This window comes from Penicillium roqueforti, assembly GCF_015533775.1.
Source record: "Penicillium roqueforti strain LCP96 04111 chromosome Unknown scaffold_16, whole genome shotgun sequence".
In the NCBI taxonomy this organism is placed as follows: domain Eukaryota; kingdom Fungi; phylum Ascomycota; class Eurotiomycetes; order Eurotiales; family Aspergillaceae; genus Penicillium; species Penicillium roqueforti.
The window spans coordinates 247,917-271,646 of NW_024067580.1; the positions used below are offsets into that span (position 1 = coordinate 247,917).

General features: G+C 49.3%; 9 protein-coding genes across 9 annotated transcripts; 4 read left to right on the plus strand and 5 right to left on the minus strand.

Moving 5' to 3' along the window:
• Nucleotides 1–35: 35 nt before the first annotated feature.
• On the plus strand, nt 36–1,649 carry LCP9604111_6217 (F-box protein; the record flags this gene model as incomplete). Its single annotated transcript, XM_039074114.1, has 1 exon — nt 36–1,649. The coding sequence occupies one exon, from the start codon at nt 36–38 to the stop codon at nt 1,647–1,649; it is 1,614 nt and encodes a 537-aa protein (XP_038927743.1).
• A 1,157-nt stretch (nt 1,650–2,806) lies between these two features.
• Nucleotides 2,807–4,597, minus strand: LCP9604111_6218 (uncharacterized protein; the record flags this gene model as incomplete). Its single annotated transcript, XM_039074115.1, has 2 exons — nt 2,807–3,466; nt 3,518–4,597. 2 exons carry the CDS (start codon nt 4,595–4,597, stop codon nt 2,807–2,809), a joined length of 1,740 nt encoding a protein of 579 aa, XP_038927744.1.
• A 1,795-nt stretch (nt 4,598–6,392) lies between these two features.
• LCP9604111_6219 (putative PP-loop ATPase superfamily protein) lies at nt 6,393–7,628 on the plus strand (the record flags this gene model as incomplete). The annotated part of the gene is made up of 1 exon (XM_039074116.1): nt 6,393–7,628. One exon carries the CDS (start codon nt 6,393–6,395, stop codon nt 7,626–7,628), a length of 1,236 nt encoding a protein of 411 aa, XP_038927745.1.
• A 553-nt stretch (nt 7,629–8,181) lies between these two features.
• On the minus strand, nt 8,182–8,556 carry LCP9604111_6220 (LYR motif-containing protein; the record flags this gene model as incomplete). Its single annotated transcript, XM_039074118.1, has 1 exon — nt 8,182–8,556. The coding sequence occupies one exon, from the start codon at nt 8,554–8,556 to the stop codon at nt 8,182–8,184; it is 375 nt and encodes a 124-aa protein (XP_038927746.1).
• A 176-nt stretch (nt 8,557–8,732) lies between these two features.
• Nucleotides 8,733–10,501, minus strand: LCP9604111_6221 (aminoglycoside phosphotransferase family protein; the record flags this gene model as incomplete). Its single annotated transcript, XM_039074119.1, has 5 exons — nt 8,733–9,119; nt 9,365–9,663; nt 9,726–9,945; nt 9,994–10,116; nt 10,178–10,501. 5 exons carry the CDS (start codon nt 10,499–10,501, stop codon nt 8,733–8,735), a joined length of 1,353 nt encoding a protein of 450 aa, XP_038927747.1.
• Nucleotides 10,502–11,479: 978 nt separating this feature from the next.
• LCP9604111_6222 (putative Ras guanyl-nucleotide exchange factor RasGEF) lies at nt 11,480–14,740 on the minus strand (the record flags this gene model as incomplete). Its single annotated transcript, XM_039074120.1, has 6 exons — nt 11,480–11,560; nt 11,612–12,040; nt 12,097–13,595; nt 13,815–14,009; nt 14,076–14,400; nt 14,489–14,740. The coding sequence occupies 6 exons, from the start codon at nt 14,738–14,740 to the stop codon at nt 11,480–11,482; spliced, it is 2,781 nt and encodes a 926-aa protein (XP_038927748.1).
• A 1,159-nt stretch (nt 14,741–15,899) lies between these two features.
• Nucleotides 15,900–16,547, minus strand: LCP9604111_6223 (zinc finger HIT domain-containing protein; the record flags this gene model as incomplete). Its single annotated transcript, XM_039074121.1, has 2 exons — nt 15,900–16,410; nt 16,477–16,547. The coding sequence occupies 2 exons, from the start codon at nt 16,545–16,547 to the stop codon at nt 15,900–15,902; spliced, it is 582 nt and encodes a 193-aa protein (XP_038927749.1).
• Nucleotides 16,548–18,353: 1,806 nt separating this feature from the next.
• Nucleotides 18,354–19,431, plus strand: LCP9604111_6224 (NifU family protein; the record flags this gene model as incomplete). Its single annotated transcript, XM_039074122.1, has 3 exons — nt 18,354–18,611; nt 18,685–19,218; nt 19,288–19,431. 3 exons carry the CDS (start codon nt 18,354–18,356, stop codon nt 19,429–19,431), a joined length of 936 nt encoding a protein of 311 aa, XP_038927750.1.
• A 2,243-nt stretch (nt 19,432–21,674) lies between these two features.
• On the plus strand, nt 21,675–23,003 carry LCP9604111_6225 (uncharacterized protein; the record flags this gene model as incomplete). Its single annotated transcript, XM_039074123.1, has 3 exons — nt 21,675–21,698; nt 22,651–22,801; nt 22,873–23,003. The coding sequence occupies 3 exons, from the start codon at nt 21,675–21,677 to the stop codon at nt 23,001–23,003; spliced, it is 306 nt and encodes a 101-aa protein (XP_038927751.1).
• Nucleotides 23,004–23,730: the final 727 nt, after the last annotated feature.

A 23,730-nucleotide genomic window follows, 5' to 3' on the forward strand; every position in this document is an offset into this window, starting at 1 on the left:
ACATGCTTGAAAGTTGACACCTTTGGCACCTCTGAATGGCTTCTCTATCTCTGCCTCCACCTGGTTTTGACGTCGGTATTGACCGGTTTTCCAGCCTTCCTGTCGAGCTTCTCATTTGCATTTCCTCTTACTTGACCAATCGCGATCTCAAGTCTCTACGCTTGGCATGTAGACTCTTGGCTCAAGTCGCTCATATCCGTGTGAATCGTGTTTTTCTCTCCGCCAACCCATGCAACATCAGAGTCTTCCGCACAATCGCAGACGACGAAGAGTTCCGGCATCATGTCACCGAGATCGTATGGGATGATGCTCGTTTTATCGAGGGCCCAAAGCCGCATCCCCACCCCACAGGGGAGATTGATGAGGCAGACATAGACCCTGACCAAGGATGCCCCTACTGGTTTGTCGCGGCATGTAAAGAGAACATACATGACCGAAATGTGCGGAAGACCTACGACATAGTGCGGCCAGATGACGTCGCACGGGGAAAACAAGTTATTACGCAACTATCGCTGAAAAGCTGCTGGCAATTTTACCAGAATTTGCTCCAGCAGCAGAAAGACGTTCTTTTCTCAAACAGCGATGTAGACGCGTTTATCTACGGAATCGGGCGATTCCCAAAATTGAAACGAATCACCATCACTCCCGCAGCGCACGGGTGGATCCATGCCCCATTATATGATACCCCTATGATTAAGTCCTTTCCGTGTGGATTTAACTACCCGATTCCACGGGGATGGCCGACGTCGAGAGATTCGCAGATTCCGCTACACGCCCATCCATGGAGAGAAGCCACTGAGGACCGGAAGAACCAATGGCGTGCATTCCGAAACGTGGTATCTGTGCTCGCAAAAAATAAGCTCTATGTCCCAGAATTGGTTCTTGCTGTCAATCAGCTTCCGACTGGGCTTAACTGTACTATCTTTGATCAGCCATGCGAGGAATACGACAACCTCCTTACAATACTGCGGAGCCCTGGATTTTGTCGTCTAGATCTTCCACTTCTTGTGGGTGGGCAAGAGCACGAAGACTGGCTCTCATTCCGGAGCGGTTATCTTAAGCACGCTTTGTCCGAGGCAAAGAATATGAAGTACTTCAGTCTTAGAACAACAGTTGACACCGATGCCATACGTGACATCTCGGGCAATCCCACCCACTTCATCCCACTAAAGACTATCCTCCCTGTGGAGGAGTGGCCAGAACTCCGTTCCTTCAGATTATCGGGTTTCCTAGTGAAGCAGGGTGACATGATAAATTTCCTCGCTGGACTGCCGAAGACCACATGTGTTATCGAATTGAGTTTCCTTGAATTCCTTGATGGTTGCTGGCATGGTCTGCTCACTGAAATACGTGACACATTATGTTGGGACCAGCGAGACAAGGAATCAAGGCCCAAACTCATTATTGGTATAGCGGACTCGATGCGCAGGGCAGGATTTGGCATCTGGCTCGACAACGAGGTGCAAGACTTTATTTATGGAGATGGACCGAACCCTTTTTATCCCAACTATGGCGACTACCTAGGAGCAGGAAGAGTGGGAACCTGCCGGGATACATTTGAGCCGGGGCGTCCGCGGCGTAATGTGGATCGTTTTACTATAGCTCGGATGGGGTACTTCATGGCAGAGCCGTTCGCTGACATGTTGTAGTATGTAACTAACTATAGTCTGCTCCATCGTACCTTCGAACACATACACATCGTTCGGATCCATATACAATGAACGTGGCATTGGGAAGAAACTAACTGATAAACCGCTTGGTAGAACTATGGATAGAAGAAGTTGTAAACTGATAGGATTTAGACTGTTTCTGCCGTAAGCAGCAGATGTGACCGCAATCCGTTCAACACGATCTCGACCTAGAACTTGGTCCTACGACATTTGTGAAATTGCGAGAATTGCTAAGGACAAGGACAAATTCGTGACTCCCCTTGAACACCTTGAGAACAGAACCACTTGGCGAAATCCAGAAAGCCCAGAAAACACTAAAGCACTATTGACCAGCCAGCCTCTTTCATACGTCTCACGCGAAATTTCTCGCACGACTCTTTTGTCGCGCGCTTTAGGTTCTATATGACTGATGACCAACCCTCTACTCAATCTCTACCGTCAAACACTATTGAGACCAAAGCAGCAAGGTCCTCGCCAAGGGCCTCGAAACCGAAACCCCAAAGGGACAGCAGCGGAGGTGGTGTGCGGAGAAGTACGCGGCTGCAACAACGCGATAAACAAACCAGGCGGTAGTTGGGAACAGGCCCGGTTAACGACCGAGGAGACGACTGCCTGGGACTGCGACTAGGATTCTCCTAATCTCCACCAAATGGCTCGGTCGTTCAAGATTATTCGTACTTTGTTTGCATTCTCGCAGGAGCGGACCGTTGGGACTGCAAAGAGGCTAGGCGTTGAGGAGAATGAGATATTTATTTTTTTGCTGATCGGTCAAAGCTTTACTCTCTGCGGGTGGCTAAGAAGAAATATATGGCCTTTTTGCTCTGTTATTCCGGTAGGGAAAGCCTATAGCGCACCTAGATAAGAGGTTTCAACATGAATGACACCTGTTGCTAGGAGTGTAGAGCATAGTACCGTGAGCGACGGAATCGTTAATAAGTTTGCTTGTTGGAGGCAAAGATTGACGAGTGCTTAATGACGGAAGTTCATTTGTGTCCTTTGCGAATCAAACTGACGGAGGTATTTGGTGAAACTTGGAAGTAAACAAAACGACATAATAAACAAAACAAACAATGGCAAGATAACAAAACGCGAATCATATATGCTCATACAGAGGCTTCGAAACGTATATATAACCATCAAACGTTCCCATCTTGAGGTAGACCTTTCTCCGTCATCAGCTTATTCAGTGTTGCGGCATCAATCCGCTCATCCATGTCCGGGTCCAGTAGATCTTGAACGATATAACTAAGCGACTCATCTTGCTGATCTAGCTTTAGCCGAGCAGCCTTGACCAGGTCAATCCACTGGAGCATCGTATCGACAGCTTTCATATGGGGTGACTGATGTATGTTCGTAATCAACCAATGCGGTGTTTTCTCAGGCAAGGGAATGTGGCCTAATAGCCAGAGTATGACAATACCCAAGGCCCACATGTCGGATGGCGGTCCACGTAGCTTCCAGTCTAGCAAAAACTCTGGTGGCAGATACCACGGCGAGCCACCACCGGGCGAAGGATTGCCATCCCAGAAGCTGAGGCCGAAATCGATCAAAATGGCACCCCGATCAGGGCTGTAGAGGATATTGCCTGGCTTAACATCGTTGTGAACAATTTTATTGCCATGGATAAAAGTAAGTGCCGAGGCCATATCAGCCAGGATCTTCTGCGCATCTGAGGAATCTCCGATGAAAATGCCACTGGCTTGATGCCGCTGACACCAGAGTGATTCGGCTTCGACGTGCTCAGTATATATACTGTGGAACCGGGCGTCAGATCCGAGCATGCGAAGTATAGCCGACTAGTGAGCAGATCAGTTCTGGGACCAAATGAATGGAACGAAAGTACATACATGACTTTTGAGAGAAGAGTGGATCGCCGATTCATGTATCCAAGATTCAGCAGCCCGGATTGCGTCCCTCTCGTTTCTGCCGGTGGTTTTGATTACTTTGACAACCATGAGCTTGCCTGGCATACCCGAGTGCTCTGCCTGCCATACAGACGAATTTGCCTGCTCTACAATAGTCCTGCATCGCGTGAGCCGATACCCTTCGTCGCCAGCTCCGACAAACATAGTATCGCCTTTTGCAAGCTTCACAAGTGCGTTACCAGCTGAAACACCCTGCATACCACGCGAAGGCTCAATCGCTCGGTATGTGGATTCTCTCGATTTCACCCTCTTTGACGGTGGAAAGTCGGATCCTGGCGCAGGTCGTTTAGTGGCCGTTTTAGCAGTTATCTCCCATGAAGTCCGCGGGAGTATCTGGAATTCGACGAGAGTTATGCCATTGATCTCGATAGCACAGGAACCTTTGTATAAAAAGGCAGGGTCTCTCGGCAAAACTTTCATAGATTCCTTATCAAGCCGCACGTCGAGGGTTTCGAAAGGACAGGCATTGTGGAGAATGAGACGATCCTCGCCTGGATCCAAGTACAAGTGAAATCTCATATCATGATGGGTAAGGGTGCACCCGACTTGCTCGGCGTTCGGAGCCACAACGAGGACCCTGGCTGACTCGCTTTTCTCTGGACAGTCACCCAGTTGGACTTCGACCCAGTTGTCATAGCGCCCGGCTCCTTTGTAGGGAGATATATCGAGCTCAATGACCCTGGGATATAGAATAATTCTAGCTGTCGGTTCGTTGGACGTGATCGAGTCCAGACGTAGCATGCTGAAATCCAAGTCCATGGATTGGTTTCGGCTTGTTTCTAGATAAGGATAAGGAGGCGAGAATGTCTGGGTTGGTTCTGTCAAGCTGGGATGAACTCTCGTTGAGCTAGGGCCAGCCTCTGTCGAGATGGGACCAACCGTCGATCTAGGATCAACTTCAGTCAAAGGCAACGTAGCCACTTCATCCTCTCTGGGCTCCTCAGTGTCCTCACTTTGGCCTGTCTGGCCAAGCTTCCGTTTAGACTTGGAATTGAGTGCCATTCCGGGACCGAGAAGCTGCTCGTAAGCAGAGTATAGAAGTTTGCCATATTATTCGTATTACCCTCTGATATATGTATGCCGTGATTTGCAACAGAACTGAAGCGCCGGCGGAGCGCCCACGGAAATAAACCAGGCACATATGCATGCACAATCCAACTTGCCGCTAGGTATAGTAGACCGAGATTGAGGGCCTATAGACTAAATATAGCCGTGCATGGCCATGTCAGCACTAAGCTTGAGCGTCTTAGATTGGCCGAAGCCCATGGCTGAGGCGCCAAACTGGTTTCGAGTATAAATAGAATGTCATTTGATTCTGCAATGTTTAATTCGATCGAGTCCAGGCGGTGAGTACGTTGTTCTCCGCCCTTTTAGTGTGGGGCCCCTGGGAGGGAATGGGGGGCTTGCCCATATCATAACATAAATCAGTAACTATAGCAAGAGATATTATCTTTACTACCTCCTCCATGGCTAAGCGGTGGCATCGGACAATAGACACTCATCTGGGGGCTCATACTCCTCCTGACCCAAATTATTACGAAAAAACGTGGTGCTGGGAGTCCTCGAGAGTCGGCTACAAGGATCCCAACGTTCTTTTTACCACACTACATGAGGAATACAACACTCTAAAGTGCGCGATTCAAGACCCGGAGGCTTGGCATCGCGACGTCTCTTGCATTGCGAGGGCTTCGAATAACAACGATGAATTCCTAACTCTGCTTAAACAGCGACAAGCAGAGAGGTTTCACGAGATCCAGACAACCTGGCAAAAGATCAAAACACGGTTAATTACGGATCCTGCACGTTGGGACAACCCGCCAACCAAAGCTGTTTTATGGAGCAATTTTCTACAATTTGCTCGAAATTTTTCATACGATTGCCTCGTCACCTGCTTTGGCGCCTACGCGACTGATGCCCAACCCTCTGCTCAACCTCTGCTATCAAATTCCATTGAGGTCCACCCTTCTAAAGTGCAAAAGCTCAAAAGAGAACCAAAAGAGAAAATGGCAGCATCCTCTGGCGTGACCAAGTCCTCGCCAAAAGCCTCGAAATCGAGACCGAAATCGAGACCGAAACGGGACGGCAGCAGACAGGACGGTGTGCGGAGAAGTACTCGGTTACAACAACGCGCTGAACAATCCAAGCGACAGTGTGCAGGACGCACCTCTCTTGAGGAAAAACTGAACAAGGCTGAAAGAAGATTTGCTTCATTGCAGCCTGGAATTGTGGACTAAGGCCACTGTTCCCAGGGAATCTCTCCCCTCCCATTGCATTGGGTGATACATAGTCCTCTCTAGTATGCCCGGTCTTGGCTGCTATGCATCGGATATGCCCAGTGGGATGGGACTGGTTCTTTTGTTTCTGCCTTGGCCATTATATACGTTTACACTGTGTCCATTCCAAGCATGTGTACTTTGATTACTTTGAACTATCAGACCTGTTGGCGTAATGATTCTCTTGACAAACAGCACAGATTGACTCCGCTAAATGAATTTGGTTTTATAACAATTCTTGGTTTATAGGCATCTAATGACATAGATCAATGTGATAAGTGGTGCAGTCATCTCGTACCAGTCTGATGATATTAAGGTAATCAGGCTACTCGGCGTAAAAATAAGATATTCTGACTTCATTTAAGCCGTTTAACCCTCCAGACTGGCAAAGACCGAGGATCGAGATAATATAGATCTAACCATGGAACCCACAGACTTAGCGCCCTGTGCACGGACCACTCGATCGACCGCGGGGGAAAATAAATTCTTCTCCGCCACCAACTCACAGGCCCAACCAATTCATCATGGCACCGACGGCGTGTTTCAACTGCAAAGAGGCGCGAGCCGTCATCATCCGGCCTAAGAATAGGCACAAACTCTGCCGTGCGTGTTTCATCGATATTTTCGAGACCGAGGTACACGAAACCATCATCGGCACCAATCTCTTCTTCCCCGGCGAGCGAGTAGCGATCGGGGCCAGCGGCGGCAAAGACAGCACAGTACTTGCAGCAGTACTAAAAACCCTCAACGAGCGATATAACTACGGGCTAGACCTATGCCTACTGTCAATCGACGAGGGCATCCGTGGTTATCGCGATGACAGTCTCGAGACCGTGAAGCGCAACGCCGTGCAATACGAGATGCCACTTGATATCCTTGGATACAGCGAACTCTACGGCTGGACGATGGACCAGGTCGTGGAACAAGTGGGCAAGAAGGGGAACTGCACGTACTGCGGTGTGTTCCGGCGGCAGGCGCTCGACCGAGGCGCCGCCCGCTTGGGCATCAAGCACGTTGTCACAGGCCATAATGCGGATGATGTTGCTGAGACTGTTATGATGAATCTCCTGCGTGGTGATCTACCCCGTCTGTCGCGCGGTACTAGTATCGTCACCAGCTCCGACGCTTCGGATATCAAGCGCAGCAAGCCTCTCAAGTACGCTTACGAAAAGGAGATCGTCCTCTACGCCCACCACCGCCAGCTCGACTACTTCACTACTGAATGTATCTATTCGCCGGAGGCATTCCGCGGCAGTGCTCGTACCCTGATCAAGGATCTTGAGAAGATTCGTCCCAGTTCGATCCTCGATATCGTTAAGAGTGGCGAGGACATGGCCGCGCTTGTGCCGGTGGAAGTCCGGGGTGTGGGCAAATCCAAGCAGGGTGAGGAGGAATCAGCTGGTGGATGTGGTAGTCAAAATGGCCGAACCAGCGGAGGAGAGATGGCTGCAATGGAGAAGGAGCTCGCTGAGAACGACACAGCCGAGTCGCTGGAGACTGAAATCAAGATTCCTAACGGTTCACGCGTGAAGGCGAATCGCGGGCCGACGGGTAAGGCGGTCAAGGTGCAGACTATCAAACACTGTGAGCGCTGTAACTACATTTCTAGTCAGCGGATTTGCAAAGCGTGCACGCTGCTAGATGGTCTCAACCGGAATCGACCCAAGACTGCGATCGAAGTTGGTGTTGGCATGGAAGACGAAGAAAGCAGTTCTACTTTGATGAGACAAATGGAGCGCGCCCAGCTCAGCGCTACCTGAAGAGTCACTCAGGGAAGCATGTTTATTCAAACCAACCTTCTGCACCAGCTTTTTCGGGGTTCTAGGGCATCTCCGCCATGACCCTTTTGCTAGGCTGTCACCTCTGCAACACAATCACACCCAGTGTCAACATCAGGTGTCCATTCTCGGTGCCCTAAACACTGTGCGGCAACCCACATGGTTCGCAATGAACAAGTTTTCAGGTCAGGAGGATCATTAGATACCCCAAGTTACGACTGAAACATCCAAAGTCAATGCATAACATAGAGAAGGTTTCAAAAACAACAAGTTCTGCTACTTGGCAATGCTCTCTATTTTATTTTATACATGAACAATAGTATACAAATCCCAAAAATCAACAACAACAACGCCATTCCATGGACACATACATCCCAGCGAAATCACACTATCTTCACAAACTTTCAACCAAGCCTAGCACAACTCGCCTCTTGCGTAGCATCAGAATGCAGATCATGTCCACAATCGACTTGTCACCAACAGAACAAGCTAAACCAAGGCGAACCCAGGTAATCCCTCCAAAACTCAACCAGACTCACTTCTCCTCAGGAACATGCAAGTCAGGCAACTCAAACCCAACCCGTCTAGCCGTAAGACGAATCTTCTCCTCCTCATCCATAGCCGCACCAGGGTTATAGCGCTCGACGAGCTCAGAGTAGACGCGCTGGGCGCGGGCATACTGAGCGAGCTGGTCTGCTTCTTGGACGCGGATGAGCCGTTCCTCGTCTGTTGTTGGGATTGAGAAGGTGAGGACATTGGATTTCAATTCTGGTTGGAATGAGGATACCGATGGACTTGAGCGGAAGATCGCACGTAGTTGTTGGTGGAGTGGGGAGGGGGTTGAGAGGCTGCGGCGTGGGAGTTCGCGGAGGAGGGCGCGGTAGGTTGTGCGCATTGGTGTTGTAGACATTTTGAGTGAGGTTTGTGGTCGGTTTAGTGGGTTTTATTAAAGTGTATCAAGACTCTGGTGCACCGGGGTATTGGAGGTGAGTTTGGCTTGGGTCTTGAAGATGATCGGATGGATACATAACTAGAGAAGACCTCGGGACAAATTAAGCATTTTCCCGCCTTTTTCTGCCGTCTGCTTTAATCCACGAACAATAGGGCTTTGAGCCACTCCCTGCGTTCTTCATCATTCCTGGCTTCACGGTCCAAGAACCTCTTCACCCCCTCGTCTAGCTCTCTCCTGGATTTTTCATAATCTACATCGCTAACCCTACCACCCCAATGCTTGAAACAGCCAGTGTCGTCAACGAATGCATTCATGAGTTCAACACCTTGGGCCCACAGCTCGCCACCCTGCTCCTGCTGCTGGATTTCTTCGTCCGAGAACTGTAGCGGGAATGGCGTTCCAGGAGATCTGCCATCCCGTCCAGCGCCAATAATATGTGCCCATTCCTTCTCGACATCTCTCAGCAGGCTGTTGAGGAGCGGCTGGTAGTCCATTAAAACTAATCCCGGAACCACAATAACCTGATGCCGGAGAGTATTCTGGTCTTGTATCGCTTGAAAGACCGTTTCGTTGAGCTGAAGACACCGAACTAGACAGAGATTGTGCAGTGTCTGTGCTCTATGGAGTGCTTTTGCCTTCCGCTGTTCATCTAGATCCATAGAGTCAACGGTGGGAAAGCGACCTTCCCCAAATCTTCAGGAACTGGGCCGTTGTAATCGAGAAATGCTGGGCGCCCAACCTGCGTAAAAAGCGGACATGCGCTAACGGACTGCCAGTCGATAATTCCCACGATACGGCTTGGGTCTGCCGGGTCGACAAATATATTCTGAGCATGGAGATCGCCGTGCCATAAAACCGAGGCGTGGGTGGCTTTGTTTTCTGGGAGAACATAAGGTGCCACCTTAAGGTAGTTTTGCAACGAGGGGAGCTTTTTGGAGAGGCTAGGCTGGTATTGTCCGGGTCCAGAGAAAAGACCTTCGGGCATTAAGGGATACCGAAGACCTGCCTTTGCAGTTGCAATTTCCCTCTGCGCAATAGCCATCATAAATCTTATGACTGTTGACCCTAAATTTTGTGCATGGATAAGCACAAGATAATAACATCATACGAGTCGGAGATGAACTTACATGGACCACGCTCAATATCCAACTCGCCTCTCCCGAAGTCAAAGAAAGAACGGTGATTAGTCGGTCCAATGGTAAACGTTTTGCTTCGCACTTCGTTCCCAGTTGAATCAAGGTATAGGGGCGATGTAGAATCGGAATTGTCAGGAAGGTCATCTTTATAGTACAACGACCCGAACTTGGAGAATTTTGTAGCTGCCAGTCGCCTTTCAATATCAACAAGCTGGTCCAGTATTTAGACTTTCTGCTTTCCTTTGACGGTGTCCCATACATCGTTAAGTACCACGCCGGACTGCTTCTCCATGATGATGTACTCTGCCCCGAGAGGGTTCTCTGGTGCTCGAGAACTCCATGCGTACACTCTCGGAACAGGAAGGTTCAGAAAGTTCCTCAGCTAACCAAGTTAGTACCGAGGCGCAAATAAAAATTGCAGTAGGAAAAAAAGCAAGCCATACGAAATCCATAGTTGCAACCTCACTAGCTGTCGTGAAGTGTGGTCTGCCTGCATTGGGATTTGGAAGTTTCGCAATAATGTCGCGTCTATCGTCTATGGTAAGCTGAAACAATTTGTTATATTGGCCCTCGGAGATCTTTAACACGTGAGTGCATGCTTTCGATCCGACCGCAGAGGCAGCTACTTTCAGAAGCGTTGAGTGGTCGAATTTGACATGACGACAGGCAAGCTGCTGTCGCTCGTTCCAAAGCCAACGACCTGAGGTAAACCGATTGAGCGCCTCAAGGCCATGCATTGAATCTGTGATACTCTCGGTCTCATTCATTTTGGAATTGCCAGAAAAAAAGAAGCCGCCATGAGTAGTGCATCGTGGGGGTTACAGCGGGAAAGCGTGGCTCCTAGAGTTCTTCTCAGGAAGGGGCCTCGGATAGCCTTCATATCTAGCGTTGCATAAAGGTAGAGAGATCTGTCATTTCGCTGTCTATAAAGAAACAGCGTGTTGTGAATCCCGGTTGTAGGGGCTGGACAGAAGGCGGGTGGTGACCTGAGCCGATTCGTCTTAGCTGTCTCTACAATCGCCACGACACCAGCCACTACCATTCTTCCACACGTAACCTAATTCCTTTCTTTCGCGTTGAGCTGGACTAGCGTAATTGATATGGCGCCATTAGTATACACAGCTGTCACTGAAAGTATCTTGGTTCTGTTGGTCGGAACGAAAATGACCCGAACATAGTTTCCGACCACTTTCCTCGATGGTAGTTTCGCCAGTGTGTTCTTGCGAACATAAGGGGCGCTGGAAACAGACCTTTTTACTGCCCAAGGAGTGGAAGAAAGGTATAAAAAGAGAAAAGAGAATCAAGCTAAGAATAACTCCAAATCGACACGATTCGAACGTCATTGAATACATAAACATGTCAATATATACCGGGGTAGGAATATCCTATCTGCAAAACAGTCAATGGCCATCACTACCCGCACCTCAGCATGCATATGTACAAAATGTCGTAGCAGAACATTTTTTTTTCGCAAGATGTATCACCGTTACAAGCGTCATATCGACCCCCGCAGGGAATCGAGTTCATAACGAAAAGCAGGTAAAAGACAACAACAGTATTTATCAATCATATAGGGGCATAGCGACATGAGAAAGGAGGAGTAGGAGAAGGTAGGGTATGGAGGATAGATAGGGAGGCAGGGGTGAAGATGTTGGATGAGATGGTTGTGAGGGATTGGTTGAGGGAGCAGCCTCAATTCGTGTTGAGGCTGACGGAGACAAGTGTGGCTGAACAAGCGACCGGGTTCAAGAGCGCAACCAGCCAAACTTCCTTCGTCCCTCAGCTCCCGTGGACGGTTCGACGTGCAAACTACGAGCATACAAGTCCTAGACAACGTTAATGGGAAGAAAAAAGATTCATGGTAATAAAAATCTTACCTCCTCGTCTCCGGAGAGCTTCGAATCCAGGATCAATCGCTCGATTTCGTCGGACTTCTGAGCCTGGGGATGAGGGGTCTTCTGGCTTCGTTGAATTCCGAGAACAACCTCACCCATGACCTCGAACTTCTTCCAGTTAATGCGAGATTTGTTCTCGCCGAAGAATGTCTTGTTGCCTTCTTCAGCAGAAACAAGGTCGCGACGGTGGAGGGGTAGGAATGGGATTCGCTCCGAGAACGAATTTTCCCAGGCTAGGCGGTAGGCAAAGTGGCTTCGTTGGGTGCTCATGAGGATGACCAGACGCATAAACTCCTTCTGAGCTGGGATAGGGATCAGGTCTCGAGTTTGCGTGAGGCGGTGGACGGGAGTGCCGTTGATGGCGGCGATGACCGCACCCAAGGAGTTGTAGTTGTTTTGGCGGCGGAGTTTCTGGCAAGAAGTGTTAGTTGCTGCTGACCTATAATAGCTGGATTGAGAAAACCTACCACCGCGATGTTCATGAACTTCTCTAGCGCCTGCGCTCTATGCTTAGGCTTATCGCGTAAGAGGATCAGGCTGGCTACAAAGAAGGCCAGATGATTGAATTGCTTGATCATCCGATTAACGTTCGTCAAGCTCTTGACCTTATCCTTGTCTATGCCCGAAAGGCTGACATGACGCACAAGATCACGCGGCCGGAATGAATTGTACATGATCCAGTCAACCCGCGTCAGTTCTCGTGCGAATTCCTCTTCTGGGGTGTCCATGAAAATCCGCCATTGGAGTTTGCCAAGTGAAGTCTTATGTGTCAGTTCAAGACGCAAAGCCTCTTTTTGAGCTGCCTCGAGGCTCAATAATGTGAATGACTGGCTGATGGTACTGTTCGATTTGTCGGTATTCGAGGAGACTGAAAGAGTTCCCGAGAGTCGCGATGTCGAGTCATGCGGCCCACTACTGAGATCCAGCGCACTCATACTATATATGGGGTCTTGCTCTTCTTCGGTGTCGTAGGTGTTAGTGCCAGAGCCAGCGCTAGCGAGAGCCGCCGCTGGAGAACTTCGGCCGGAGTTGTCGAAGAATGTCTCAGCCAGTTGGGACTCATCGGAATCACTGTCACCCCCAAATGCCCAGCCAATATCATCATCTTCTGCATTCGAGTCTAATTGCGATCCGATCTCCTTGGCAGCGAACATGTAGAAATGGCTCTTTTCGAGTAAAGCGACAAATTCAATGATCCGTTTGTGAAGTTTGGGATGGGCGAAATCTCCAGGATAATCCGAGGCCCATTGAGCCATGACATCGAGTAATCGCAGCTGATCCGCCATGCGGGCCAGTTGATCTTCGTTGCTCAGCTCATTTCGCTCGAATCGGCTGATCAAGGCACTTAAGAGACTAGCGGGAGCAGCAAACTTTCGGTACAGACATAGGAATGTAGAACGGAACTTCTGGTCTTGTTTCGACATCGGCAAGGAAATCAAACGATCGACTAGCTCATCGAACGATAGACCCGTCTCTGCACTCGAGTTGCTCTCGCTGCTCGGCTTTGGCCGCACGACTGCGCTAGGGCTCGCGGGCCGGCTCTGTCCATCGTCTCCCTCGTCATCCATGTTCAAAAAACTGTCGAAAGCGTCCGATCCTCCACTGTGTCGCCAAGCGGTATGCAATCGTTGCTGACGGTTATCGTGGTTGGTAGAGTGTAGTTCTTGTACCGACGGTCTGCGGGTATTTAAACGCGCTCCGGATGGCGGAGTTTGCGGTCGCACCGGTTGCGAGTTCCTGCGGGCATAACGGTGGGAATTGGACGTATGCTGCAAGTAGTTTCCATCGGTTGCGAGACGGTTCTCACCATCCCCGTCGACACATTGATCAGAGGCTGTTTGTGGGCCGCCGGCGGCTGTGGACACGGCTGAGAGGGTTTCCGAGTTGGCACGAGTATGATGCCAATCGTGCTGGGAAGAGTTGATTTTTGTTGAAGCAAGAGAAATATTAGAATTATTGGAGAGATCTAGAAGAGAAGAGAGGGGTTAGTTTTTTAGGGGAAAACCGAAGACGAGTTTATGGGGAATGACAAAAGTAGCGAACGCTCCTGCCGCGACCCACCTTGGCCCGCTCCCACTTGGGGGGGTCAAGGCACACCTGGACTCGACAATGGTTTTGTGTCCGAAAGAAAGAAATCGAAAAAAAAAAGGTACAAGGGGTGGGGGAAGAGACGAAAATTGCTTACCTTCTCGAGTAGAAATCACTGCCCCCAAAACCAGCGCTATGCACATGCGTTGAGATCGAGGCGAGGAAAACGACGTTCGATAGATCTCGTACCGGTCGTGGATCGCATCCACTTCGATGTCTTCCAAAGGTTCGGGGTTGACATCGCATTTGCAGGCCACCTGCAGGAAAGGAAGATCCGAGGCGGCCAATGAGTCTAAAATCCGGGGAAAATCAGCCTCCCCATACCAGGTACATCCATCGAGTTCAGGTCAAAACCTACCAATGAGCATTGTTGTTAAAGAGAGTCGGTCCGGCTTGGTGGCATCATGGAGAACCAAAACCCCGTCAATGACTGGCGCAGATGCGTCGCGCCCTGTACGCGGCCAGATGATATTCTTGTCCTCGTCGAATTGAACGTGAGTCAAGTCGACTTCCATCAGATGCACAATATAGACAGATCCGTTTAATGACATTTTCTTCTTGTTCATAGGGGAGGTAGGTGGGTGCTTCATATCCAGGGCACATTTGACAAAGCTGGTCTTGCCGGCGTTTTCTTCGCCGGCCACTGCAATGGTCACTTCTGGGAAGCCGCTCTTGGGATATTCCTATAGAACAGGGGGAAAGGTAACCGTCAGCAATTGAAGCACCGTAGCCATAAACGACTCAGGGTCCTGGGATCAATTCAAGACGTACCCATTCATGCTGACCAAATCGTGTGCGCTTGATTGCGTCGCCTGTAATTGGCGATGCCTCCTCCTCCTCCAGCAATGTGTGTTCGACCTTCGTCCCCGTGCCCGGTTTCCGCACCACGTCGAGTTTATAAAGGCCCCCCGGTGGGGCTGAAGAAGTCCGGCTTCCCATGCCTGGTCTTTGGGAAGCTGTAGCGGGCATTCCTCGAGCTTTATCGCTGTAAGCTCTCTCCCGGCGAGGTTGCTGCGAGATCATGACGGAAACGGTCGGCAATTCTTGAGGCCACGGAATGGATCGGTGTGACAGCGCTCCAATTACTGTGTAAGTTCAGAGAACGAGCACTGCAGCGCATCCATCGTTAGGACAGATCAGGTTCGGTTGAGCAGCGAGGCAGCCATCCGAGGTGTGTGATCAAAATTGCTCGGGGAGTTGACTTGAAAACTACCCTGATTAGCCGGAGCTGCGTCGGATATCTTGGTCTTGGCAGTAACGGGGAAGATAAAGCAAACAGATAATATGGACAGATCACAAAGATTGGGGAACATGAAATTGGTTTGAGGTGCTTTTTTCATGAAATGGGGTTCTGTCGTTTCACTGGACGCCCGAGAGATCTTCGTGTTCTTGAAAGCGGCTCAGCTAGGTCTCAAAATGGGTGGCCACGAGAACCGAGGCTGGGTCTAGGACGATCTCGCTTAGACAGGTCTACAGAGCGTTGCGTTATTTCTAGACAAATTGGTATTGATTGACTAGGGCTGCAGTAGCTGCAGTAGCTGCATTGACTGCCGTGTCATCCCCTGCCCCCGGAAACAAAAGGATTTTTGTCTTTGCAGTCCTACAAGTAGGTCATCTACAAAGTACAGCTTATACACCTCATCTGCCCTTGTCTTGAGATTCTCCATGTGACTAGTCAGAAACATGCAGATTCAAGTTTTCGTACTCCGTACAATAGTACTTTTTCCACCGAAATCTCGGTCTTTGAAGTTCTAGGCCGTTTGTGATATGCTCCGCTTTATTGGGCGCTAAAAGCGCCGCTAATCTTACATTATGTAGGACTTCGGCTTTTAGTCTTGGCTCGCATGGTAGCGTTGTATGTGGTGTGATATTGCACTTTACAATTATGAGCGCCATAAGCTCGGTGCTCGGTGCTTTCACCCGTGCACTGGCAAAGACGCTTGCTAGCACTAGGAGGGAGTAGTATGCAATAGAGAACCATGTAAAAACCCAAGAAGGCCGAATATTCATAACTTGCATGAGGCTGAATATGGCTGTAGCTGTCAAATCTGACAGCTACTCTATTGGAACCGTGAAGGGAGATAAAAAGTCCCACCATCTCGTAAATTCAATCTGCATGTCTCACTTACGTGCCGACAATTCAACTCGTAGGCAATTTTTCCCAGAAGAAGATGTAGATGACTCAGGCTGATTCCTTGCCCTTCTTGACAAGTGCCATAAACTGCATGAAAGCTTCGGCGGTCTGGCCAGTCTCAGTCCCTTCCTCGCAATCCTGCCTCAGCTTGCGAACTCTGCCCAGGCCGCGGTTGAACCCTTTCTCGGACGTCCATGGGCCACGACTACGAGGAGCTAACGGCCCACGACCTCGCCCGCGGCCACGCCCACGTCCTCGCGCGGGAGCTGTGTAGGATTCCACCCATTCTTCCTCCAACGTTGACTGGAACATATCTTGTAGCTGGCTGCGGAGTTCGGGGTGCCGACTGAGAAGCTCTTTCATCTCTGACGATGCCCCCACTGCTGCGGGGGTCATAACGGCAGCATTGGTGCCAGTTGGCTCTGTAGGTTCAGGGCCGTTGGTATCGTTCTCGGGTGTGGGATTGACATCGGGCGCTGGGGTGTCACTCGGTTCCTCGTTCGATGGTACTTTCGGAGCACAGTATATCTTATGTGACTGGGTGCATGCAAGCGAGCAACTAAATCAATACCTCTTAGCAACTGGTCCACTTATGGATAGGATAGAATCATAATCGAGTCCGTACCTCATCAGTGCGCATGTGGGACAGCGATATTTTGAGGGCTCTAAAGAGCAAACTTCACAGGAACCAGGCATTGTGTCGATTTCCCAATGGATCCATCAGCTGCACAGCGATCAAAATTGCTCCCTCATTTTTGTCTGTTCCACGTCCTGCTTTAGAATGATGCAGGATAACACCAAAGTTGGGCGACCGAATGATTTGCACAAAACTAAGAAACGCGGGTCATCTGCTTCTGCCTCAGGCACTCAATATTTGTGAGCACGCGTGACAAGAACTACATAAATACGTGACGTGCTATATATTTAGATCGAAAGGCTGCACAATATATGGCAAATTCGGAAAGGGGATGCCAAAACTTTCCTCGGGGACCTGGTTGGGGTCTGATCGTCACGTCCAGAATCTACCCCTATGGTGTGACGGAACAAAGCCACAATGCATGCGATACATCAAGAGCCACGTTCACCCGGGATACCCAAGGGATCCTATCTTTATCCACCACTCGGGGAGCTAAAGCATGACATTCGTACCGTGGCCATGACAATCACTTGCGGGGATATCAACCGGCCATATTAGGTGCATCCGGTATCAACCCCGGCGCGAGTGCAGTTTGTTGCCACCTGCGAGTTGCCTTTCAGCTTATGTTTCCATGGGTTGATTCATGACATGTCAAGATCATGTTGTCTTCCATCAAGAAACGACACCTTTTTCTTGTTCCGAGGAGATCTAACTCGCCACATGGATATGCAATGCGTGATTGGTACACTGTGTTGCTTCTTCATTTAATAGGGCAGGGAATTTGACCAGTTACGTTTCTTTCGGTGCCCTCTTCGAGTCATCACAGCCTTAGACTCAACCCATCAGTGAAGCGTTGACGGCTCCACTATTCTATCCGTTTGCTATTCAGCCTGCGAGTATTATGCAGGTAGCACTGAAACTTGTACTAGACAAGCGGCTATTTGTCTCTGATCGCCATTTCTCGGAATCGGGATTTTCTAACAAATGAGATGATGAACTCGGTGGCTACTGCTGCTATCCATTCTGGACTCATCATCTGCTCTATCAGCCGTGTGACGCGGTTGAAACGGAACTATACATACAAGTTTATACATCAACTATGGGAGAGAACTCGGTGGCAAGAGCACCTCAACGTGTTACATTGTTAGCTATCCTGAAGGATAGACTCATCCTTCCGTTTGTGAAATGCTAAAGAAGCTTGATACAGCGTGGCCTTGTCATCATAGCCAGTTCCTCTTTGGGATTGAGCTCAATCATTGTATATATCAAGCCTTCGGATGTTCAATATTTTTTTTTCGGATCTACCGAGTTTCCTTGTTGAGACTAAGCTGAATCACATGGTCTACCGAACGACTTTCATTCTGGGTAGCCAAGCTTCTCAAAAGTATAGCTGGTGTGAGGCGAAGTTCATACTTCATGTTCTCCCATCATAAGGCTTCGGAATTTCCACGTTTTCAAAAGATAGCCTTTGCTACGAGGCTGACACAGGGAAGAAATTTAGGTATCTTCCGAGAGTCTGCGAGTAAGCTTGCAATTGATCTAAGTGTAGAATGCGTTACAAAAATTACGTTTTGATATATGATTTAGGATGACAATTGACCGTGACCTACTGGTTTGTCAAGCTTGGAACCTCCGACAGTCGGCACATCCATTAGTTGTAATTGTGCAAAACATCTCTTCTCATTGGCCAGAAAACCCTCCTCATTTGTCATCCGGCTATGACCTCAGGTCACGTGTAATTTAATTGCGTCAGAGCGGCAGCCGAGGAGACCCTCGAGTGTTTTTTTTTTCTATTCACCTGTTGTCAACTATCTCTGCCCAGTACATTCTATAACATAATGTCTTTAAGCACTCCATCTACAACAATGTTCCGCCGCGCTCTGCTAAGCAGCCGTCTGGCCACTCCCGTCGAGTGCTCCGCCCGAACAATCAGACCGGCATTCGCACGCTACAGATATGTGTCCAGCGCAGCCCGACTCCCGACCATCACAGCATCAGAGACCCGTCGCCGACCGACAGTGCGACCGCACCAGCAGCCTGCCTCGCAGGGTGGAGTGAACGGCCTCTCGCCAACCAGCAAGCGCACCATCTTCATCCAAACCGAAAACACCCCCAACCCCGACGTAAGCTCCCAAAGCTCAATTATCTCATCTTAACGAAAGAAACCGAACTAACCTTTCATCTCCGATATTCCAGGCCTTGAAGTTCATTCCTAACCACCGCGTCCTCCCGGAGGACTTCCCCAGCACATTCCTCGAGTATATGACACCACGATCAACCCTTGCACCACCACACCCATCCCCGCTCGCCGCGAAACTGCTCGATGTCGACGGCGTCACATCCGTCTTTTATGGCACGGACTTTATCACAGTGACGAAAGGCAGCGACGCGAATTGGGCGCATATTAAGCCCGAAGTCTTCAGCATCATCACGCAAGCTGTGACATCTGGCGAGACGATCGTGACGACGATCGAGGGTGCCATCGGTACCGAGCAAGAGAGTGGCGAGGACTCGCTCGCCTTTAACGAGGATGATGACGAGGTTCTCAGCATGATCAAGGAATTGCTCGAGACTCGGATCCGCCCCGCTATCCAAGAAGACGGTGGCGATATCGAATTGAGAGGGTTTGAGGGTGGTATTGTAATGCTGAAGCTGCGTGGTGCTTGTCGAACCTGCGATTCCAGCACGGTTACGCTCAAGAATGGTATTGAGTCTATGCTTATGCACTATGTATGTCCATCGACGCCTTCCCGTTCATTTTGTTTTGACATAAAGGCTGTTTGCTAACTTTGCTCTTAGATTGAGGAGGTCAAGGGTGTTGAGCAGGTTATGGATGAAGAGGAGATTATTTCCATGCATGAGTTCTCGAAGTTTGAGGAGAAGCTGCGCCAGCAGAAGGGTGCTGCTGCTACGGCTTCTGCGCCTTTGGACAGCGCGCCGTAAAATACGATATCTGGGAGTTTATACCTTGTACATTAGTTTTGATATGAATTTTGCGTAATTAGATTATTTACCCTTCTATGGAACTGCAAACTATGGCCTCTATCCATATTCATTCACATAAAATCCCTCTGCTCATGTAGAAGTACTCCAGCTCTGTTCCAACGGTGGTTGACCCCAGTCTTTCATCCATTCTGAGTGCAATCTGTTGAGCTGTTGCTCTTTTGTTTGGCCGATAGATCAGCATCGACCGAATCATTGCCTTAAACGCCCTCTTTTCTTTTTCCGTCATAGTCTCCAAGCCCGCCTCAACCCGTGCCTTTTGTATAGAGTATTCAAACCTCTGACCTAAGTCCCTCCGCGCAGACATCCCTGACTTTGAATTCAATTCGCCCTCTTCGTTGAATCAATCCAGTTTTGCACTCCACTTTTCCCACCACTCCGGGGGTAAAACGCCAAGTGCCTCGACTTGCTCTGCGTTCACGCGGTCGGCAGCTGGGAAGAATGCATCAAACAACGGGCGCTGGGCAGCAACCTCCCAGATTATACAGGCAAGTGTCTAGATGTCCGACGCAAAGGAGAGCGGCTCATCCGAGAATCTGGCTTCAGGTGGCTGGAGGAGAGAAAGGGTCTTCGAGTAGAATTTGGGTGATATATTTGGGTTGAAAGATTCACCGAAATCGTTCAGGAAGATCCTCTCATCGCTAATATCAATATCCCCGCAGCGGATGCCAAACCAACCGGGAACAAACACTTGGGCTGGTATACCATTCGTTAATGGCTTTCCATCGAGACGAATAATAGCCTCTGTGGAGGAATGCGACTCCATGAATAAGCTGGGCGATAATCGACCGCGCGACCTTAGGTCGGAAAAGCGCCAATTTTGAAGACTCTTTAGTATCAAACAGGCTCATCTGTGCAGGCGGAGTGACGATACACTTATGCCTGCCATTAGGACCGGCAACCCAAAATTCGTCGAGAAGGGGCGGTATAACTCCTCTTCCAGGTCTAGACGGCGCGTTCCCAAGAGAAGATATAAGTCTAGCCTCCTGCGTGTAGCCACTAGCATCAGCGGTGATCACTTTCACTGCCACATATCGAGCTTTTCGCAGGTCTTGGGCTAGCCATATGGTCGAGTATCCTCCATACCCAAGCTTGTCTATCACTCGATAGCGGGCATTGTCTAACGCATCCCCGACTTGTAGAGGATGATATCCTCCGGGGTGGTATCTGTCTAGGTCTTCGACGTCTTCAATCAGCCTATACTGGGACATACCAGGTCTTCTATCTGTAGAAGATTCGTTAGACCCAGCTGTATTCCGACTGGTGAGTGTGGACATCGACATTGACTTTTGGATATGGAACTGATTCGATAGAAAACTGCATGCTTGTCTAGAGAACCGCGACGGGGCTACGCGAGGGTGTGTAAACATCTGCAGAGGCAGCATCTAGCATAAGGTCAACCGTCACGCTTAGATAGTTGGCCTGACGGATGAGGTTTAGGTTGGGAGCTGTGGTTCGTCGTACACTGGCCCCCCTTGCCTGTGACTGCAACCAATTAGCGAGTCCTCATTTCAAGCTCCTCTCCCCACTGAGTAGGCCACATCCACCTTGACCACTCCTCCACTTTGCTCTGCATGTTACGGATTACTAGTGTAAATGATTGGTCTTTCACAATATTTATTTGGGTGTGACCACGTCCTACATATGCACAATTATCCGTATTGCATAGTACAATGAGACATACACAGTACCTACGTACTGTATCAATTGACCAGAGTCCGTGTAGTACTATCCTAGCTTGGCATGTCTTGGCTCTAGGGGGTGAGAAGCAATCAAGGAATGTATGTAGATCGAAGTGTCATAACCATGGAAACATTGCCTTGCTCCTAGCCAACTCGGGGTCCTATATTACTCCAAGAGAAAAAAAGGAAAAAGGATAGAAAAGAAAAGAAAAGAAGAAAACAGGACACATGACCCGGTTTTCAAATGCACCTTACAGCGCCTACATTAGCAAACAATTAAAATGGACCATAGCCAACGGCTGGATGCTGCAACATCTTGTGCCAGGGATTAAACCCGGTCGGAAGGCCCGGAGCAGAAGATGATTCGCTCTAAATAATTTACAGAGTGGACATTGATCCTTGAGTCCCCATAGACAGTATTGATAGATTTTCTTTCCCTATATTGCACAAGGGGTGGAATCATCCATTGAGGGGTTGAGGGGTACAGGAGTCACGTTGGCAATGTCATTATTGTACCACACGACGGTGTGGCACAAAGCTGTTCAACGGTCCAGGTGCATTTCCTGATATTGAGAGAGAGAGATTTATAGATAGCTTCCGGGAGAGAAGTCAAGGTGCCAAAAGGAGGATGTTCGAGGTGAGAAGAAGCTCATTTGATATTGGAGGGGCTGGTATGAAGTGTCAGAAAATGCACGTCAATCCGGGGTAAAGTGGAAGAACCTGCCCCGCAAGCGTGTGACCCGAGGGCCGTGCGAGGGCTTTCTTTCTTTTGGACGTGAGGTAGAGAGCCCTGGCGATACTAGATACTGGGCTATTGGTACTCCGTAGAGATGTATATACTGTGTTCGATGTGTATACGTACTTCTGACTGAGTGCCACAACCCCAGATGATCGGCTTATTTCTCCAAGGGACCCGCCTGTTCTGGGGGGGTCTACGCCACTTAGCCAAAGCCTATGGAGAGCTCCGTCTTCCCAACGATCTTCCAATTCTTTATTATTCCATATATCGCTGGAAGTGTAGGATGGTCCTAATAAGTTCTGCTTCATGATTTCCACGTCTCATCTGACAAAAAAGTCGACTTAAACATCTCTAAAAGGGAAGCTCCCAAAGAAACTGAAAATTCTAAAACCAAAGATCAAACCATAGTGGCCCGTGTCCTCCGGGGCAACGTTGCCAGATCCGTAAGAGAAGTTACCCCAGGCTCTTTGCGTTCCCCTCATCTTTTATTTCCCCCTCTCTTCTCTCTCCCACTTTCATCATCTACACAACACCCTTCTTCGATCGCAAGATGCGCCATCCTTAAGGGGACCCAGCCTAATTCCGCCCTCCCCCACGTCATCTGCGGTCACAGCTTCGATCGTGCAAACCCAGCGCATTCTATTTCCAATAGACCGGTCATCGAATATCCGGATTCAGCATCTTCGTTGACACGCGCCTCATCCCATCCCCGCAAAAAGCACTCCTACTGCTCGCCAGACCTGTCCGACCTCTTCCATCGCCCTCGTTCCTCCGTTCACGAAATCAACCTGTGCAACTCGGACACAGCACTCCCCCAACATTCTTGACGAGACCCACAATAACCGTGCGCACCTTGCAAATAGAGATTTCGAGAGAAACGATCAGAGTGGTGAGTCGCGCAACATTTCTGCCGAGCCTTGTCCTGAACGCGACTGGGCTGATACATGGGTGATTCTCCAGACACAATTGCGATCACGCGACTGCTGTTCACTTTCGACTCTCGTTTCCAAGTGGATACTATTTTGCTTGAGAGCTGTATGGTGATCTACACGCGCCAGCTAAACCAGCTAAAGATTCTCTCGAGTATTTGACACCAACTTGAGGTACGTGCGATTCTGATTCTCGGTCGCTTTGCTTTGCTATACCTTATGCGGTGTGCGCCTCTCCGTGGCGCTATCTGCTTCTCTTCCTTTCGCACTCTTCCTTTACTCCCCTTGCAATGGTACTTCCTTCACATCCATGTCCTTTCGTTTCAGTTGCGCATAGCTGTCTCTTGATCGAGGTTTTTTTTTACTATCCCCACTTCCGGACCCTCTCGCAAGAGGGGCCGAGGATATGCATATATGCACAATCTCCGCTTTTAATATTGCGTCTCTCAGTCATGCCATACCTACATATGCTTATATTACCCTTCGTCTTATCCTTTTCTTTCCATTTTACTATCTATTTCAATATGGGAATAATCACTGACTTTAATTTAGCCGGAGTTGAACATAGCGCATCGACCAGTCATCCATCGTTCGCTTAAAGAGCAGGAATCGACCTTTACTCCAATCTCATCGAGCGCGTGGACCAAGACGGGTGCTTTCTCGCATGTGTTCATTTTACCACGAGACATCTATACAGTACAGCTTTGCTATTAACAAAGATCGTACAGGTCAGTGAACTACCTCTCATTCCTCCATGGCCTCGAATTATTCCTTGATCAGACAGCCGTTGCGTTGCTTCACTAGGTTTCAAGTGGCGCTCATGGTGATACGGTCTGCAAGGAATAATCGCATGTGTCACACATATTATACTGGGAATCATATACTAACA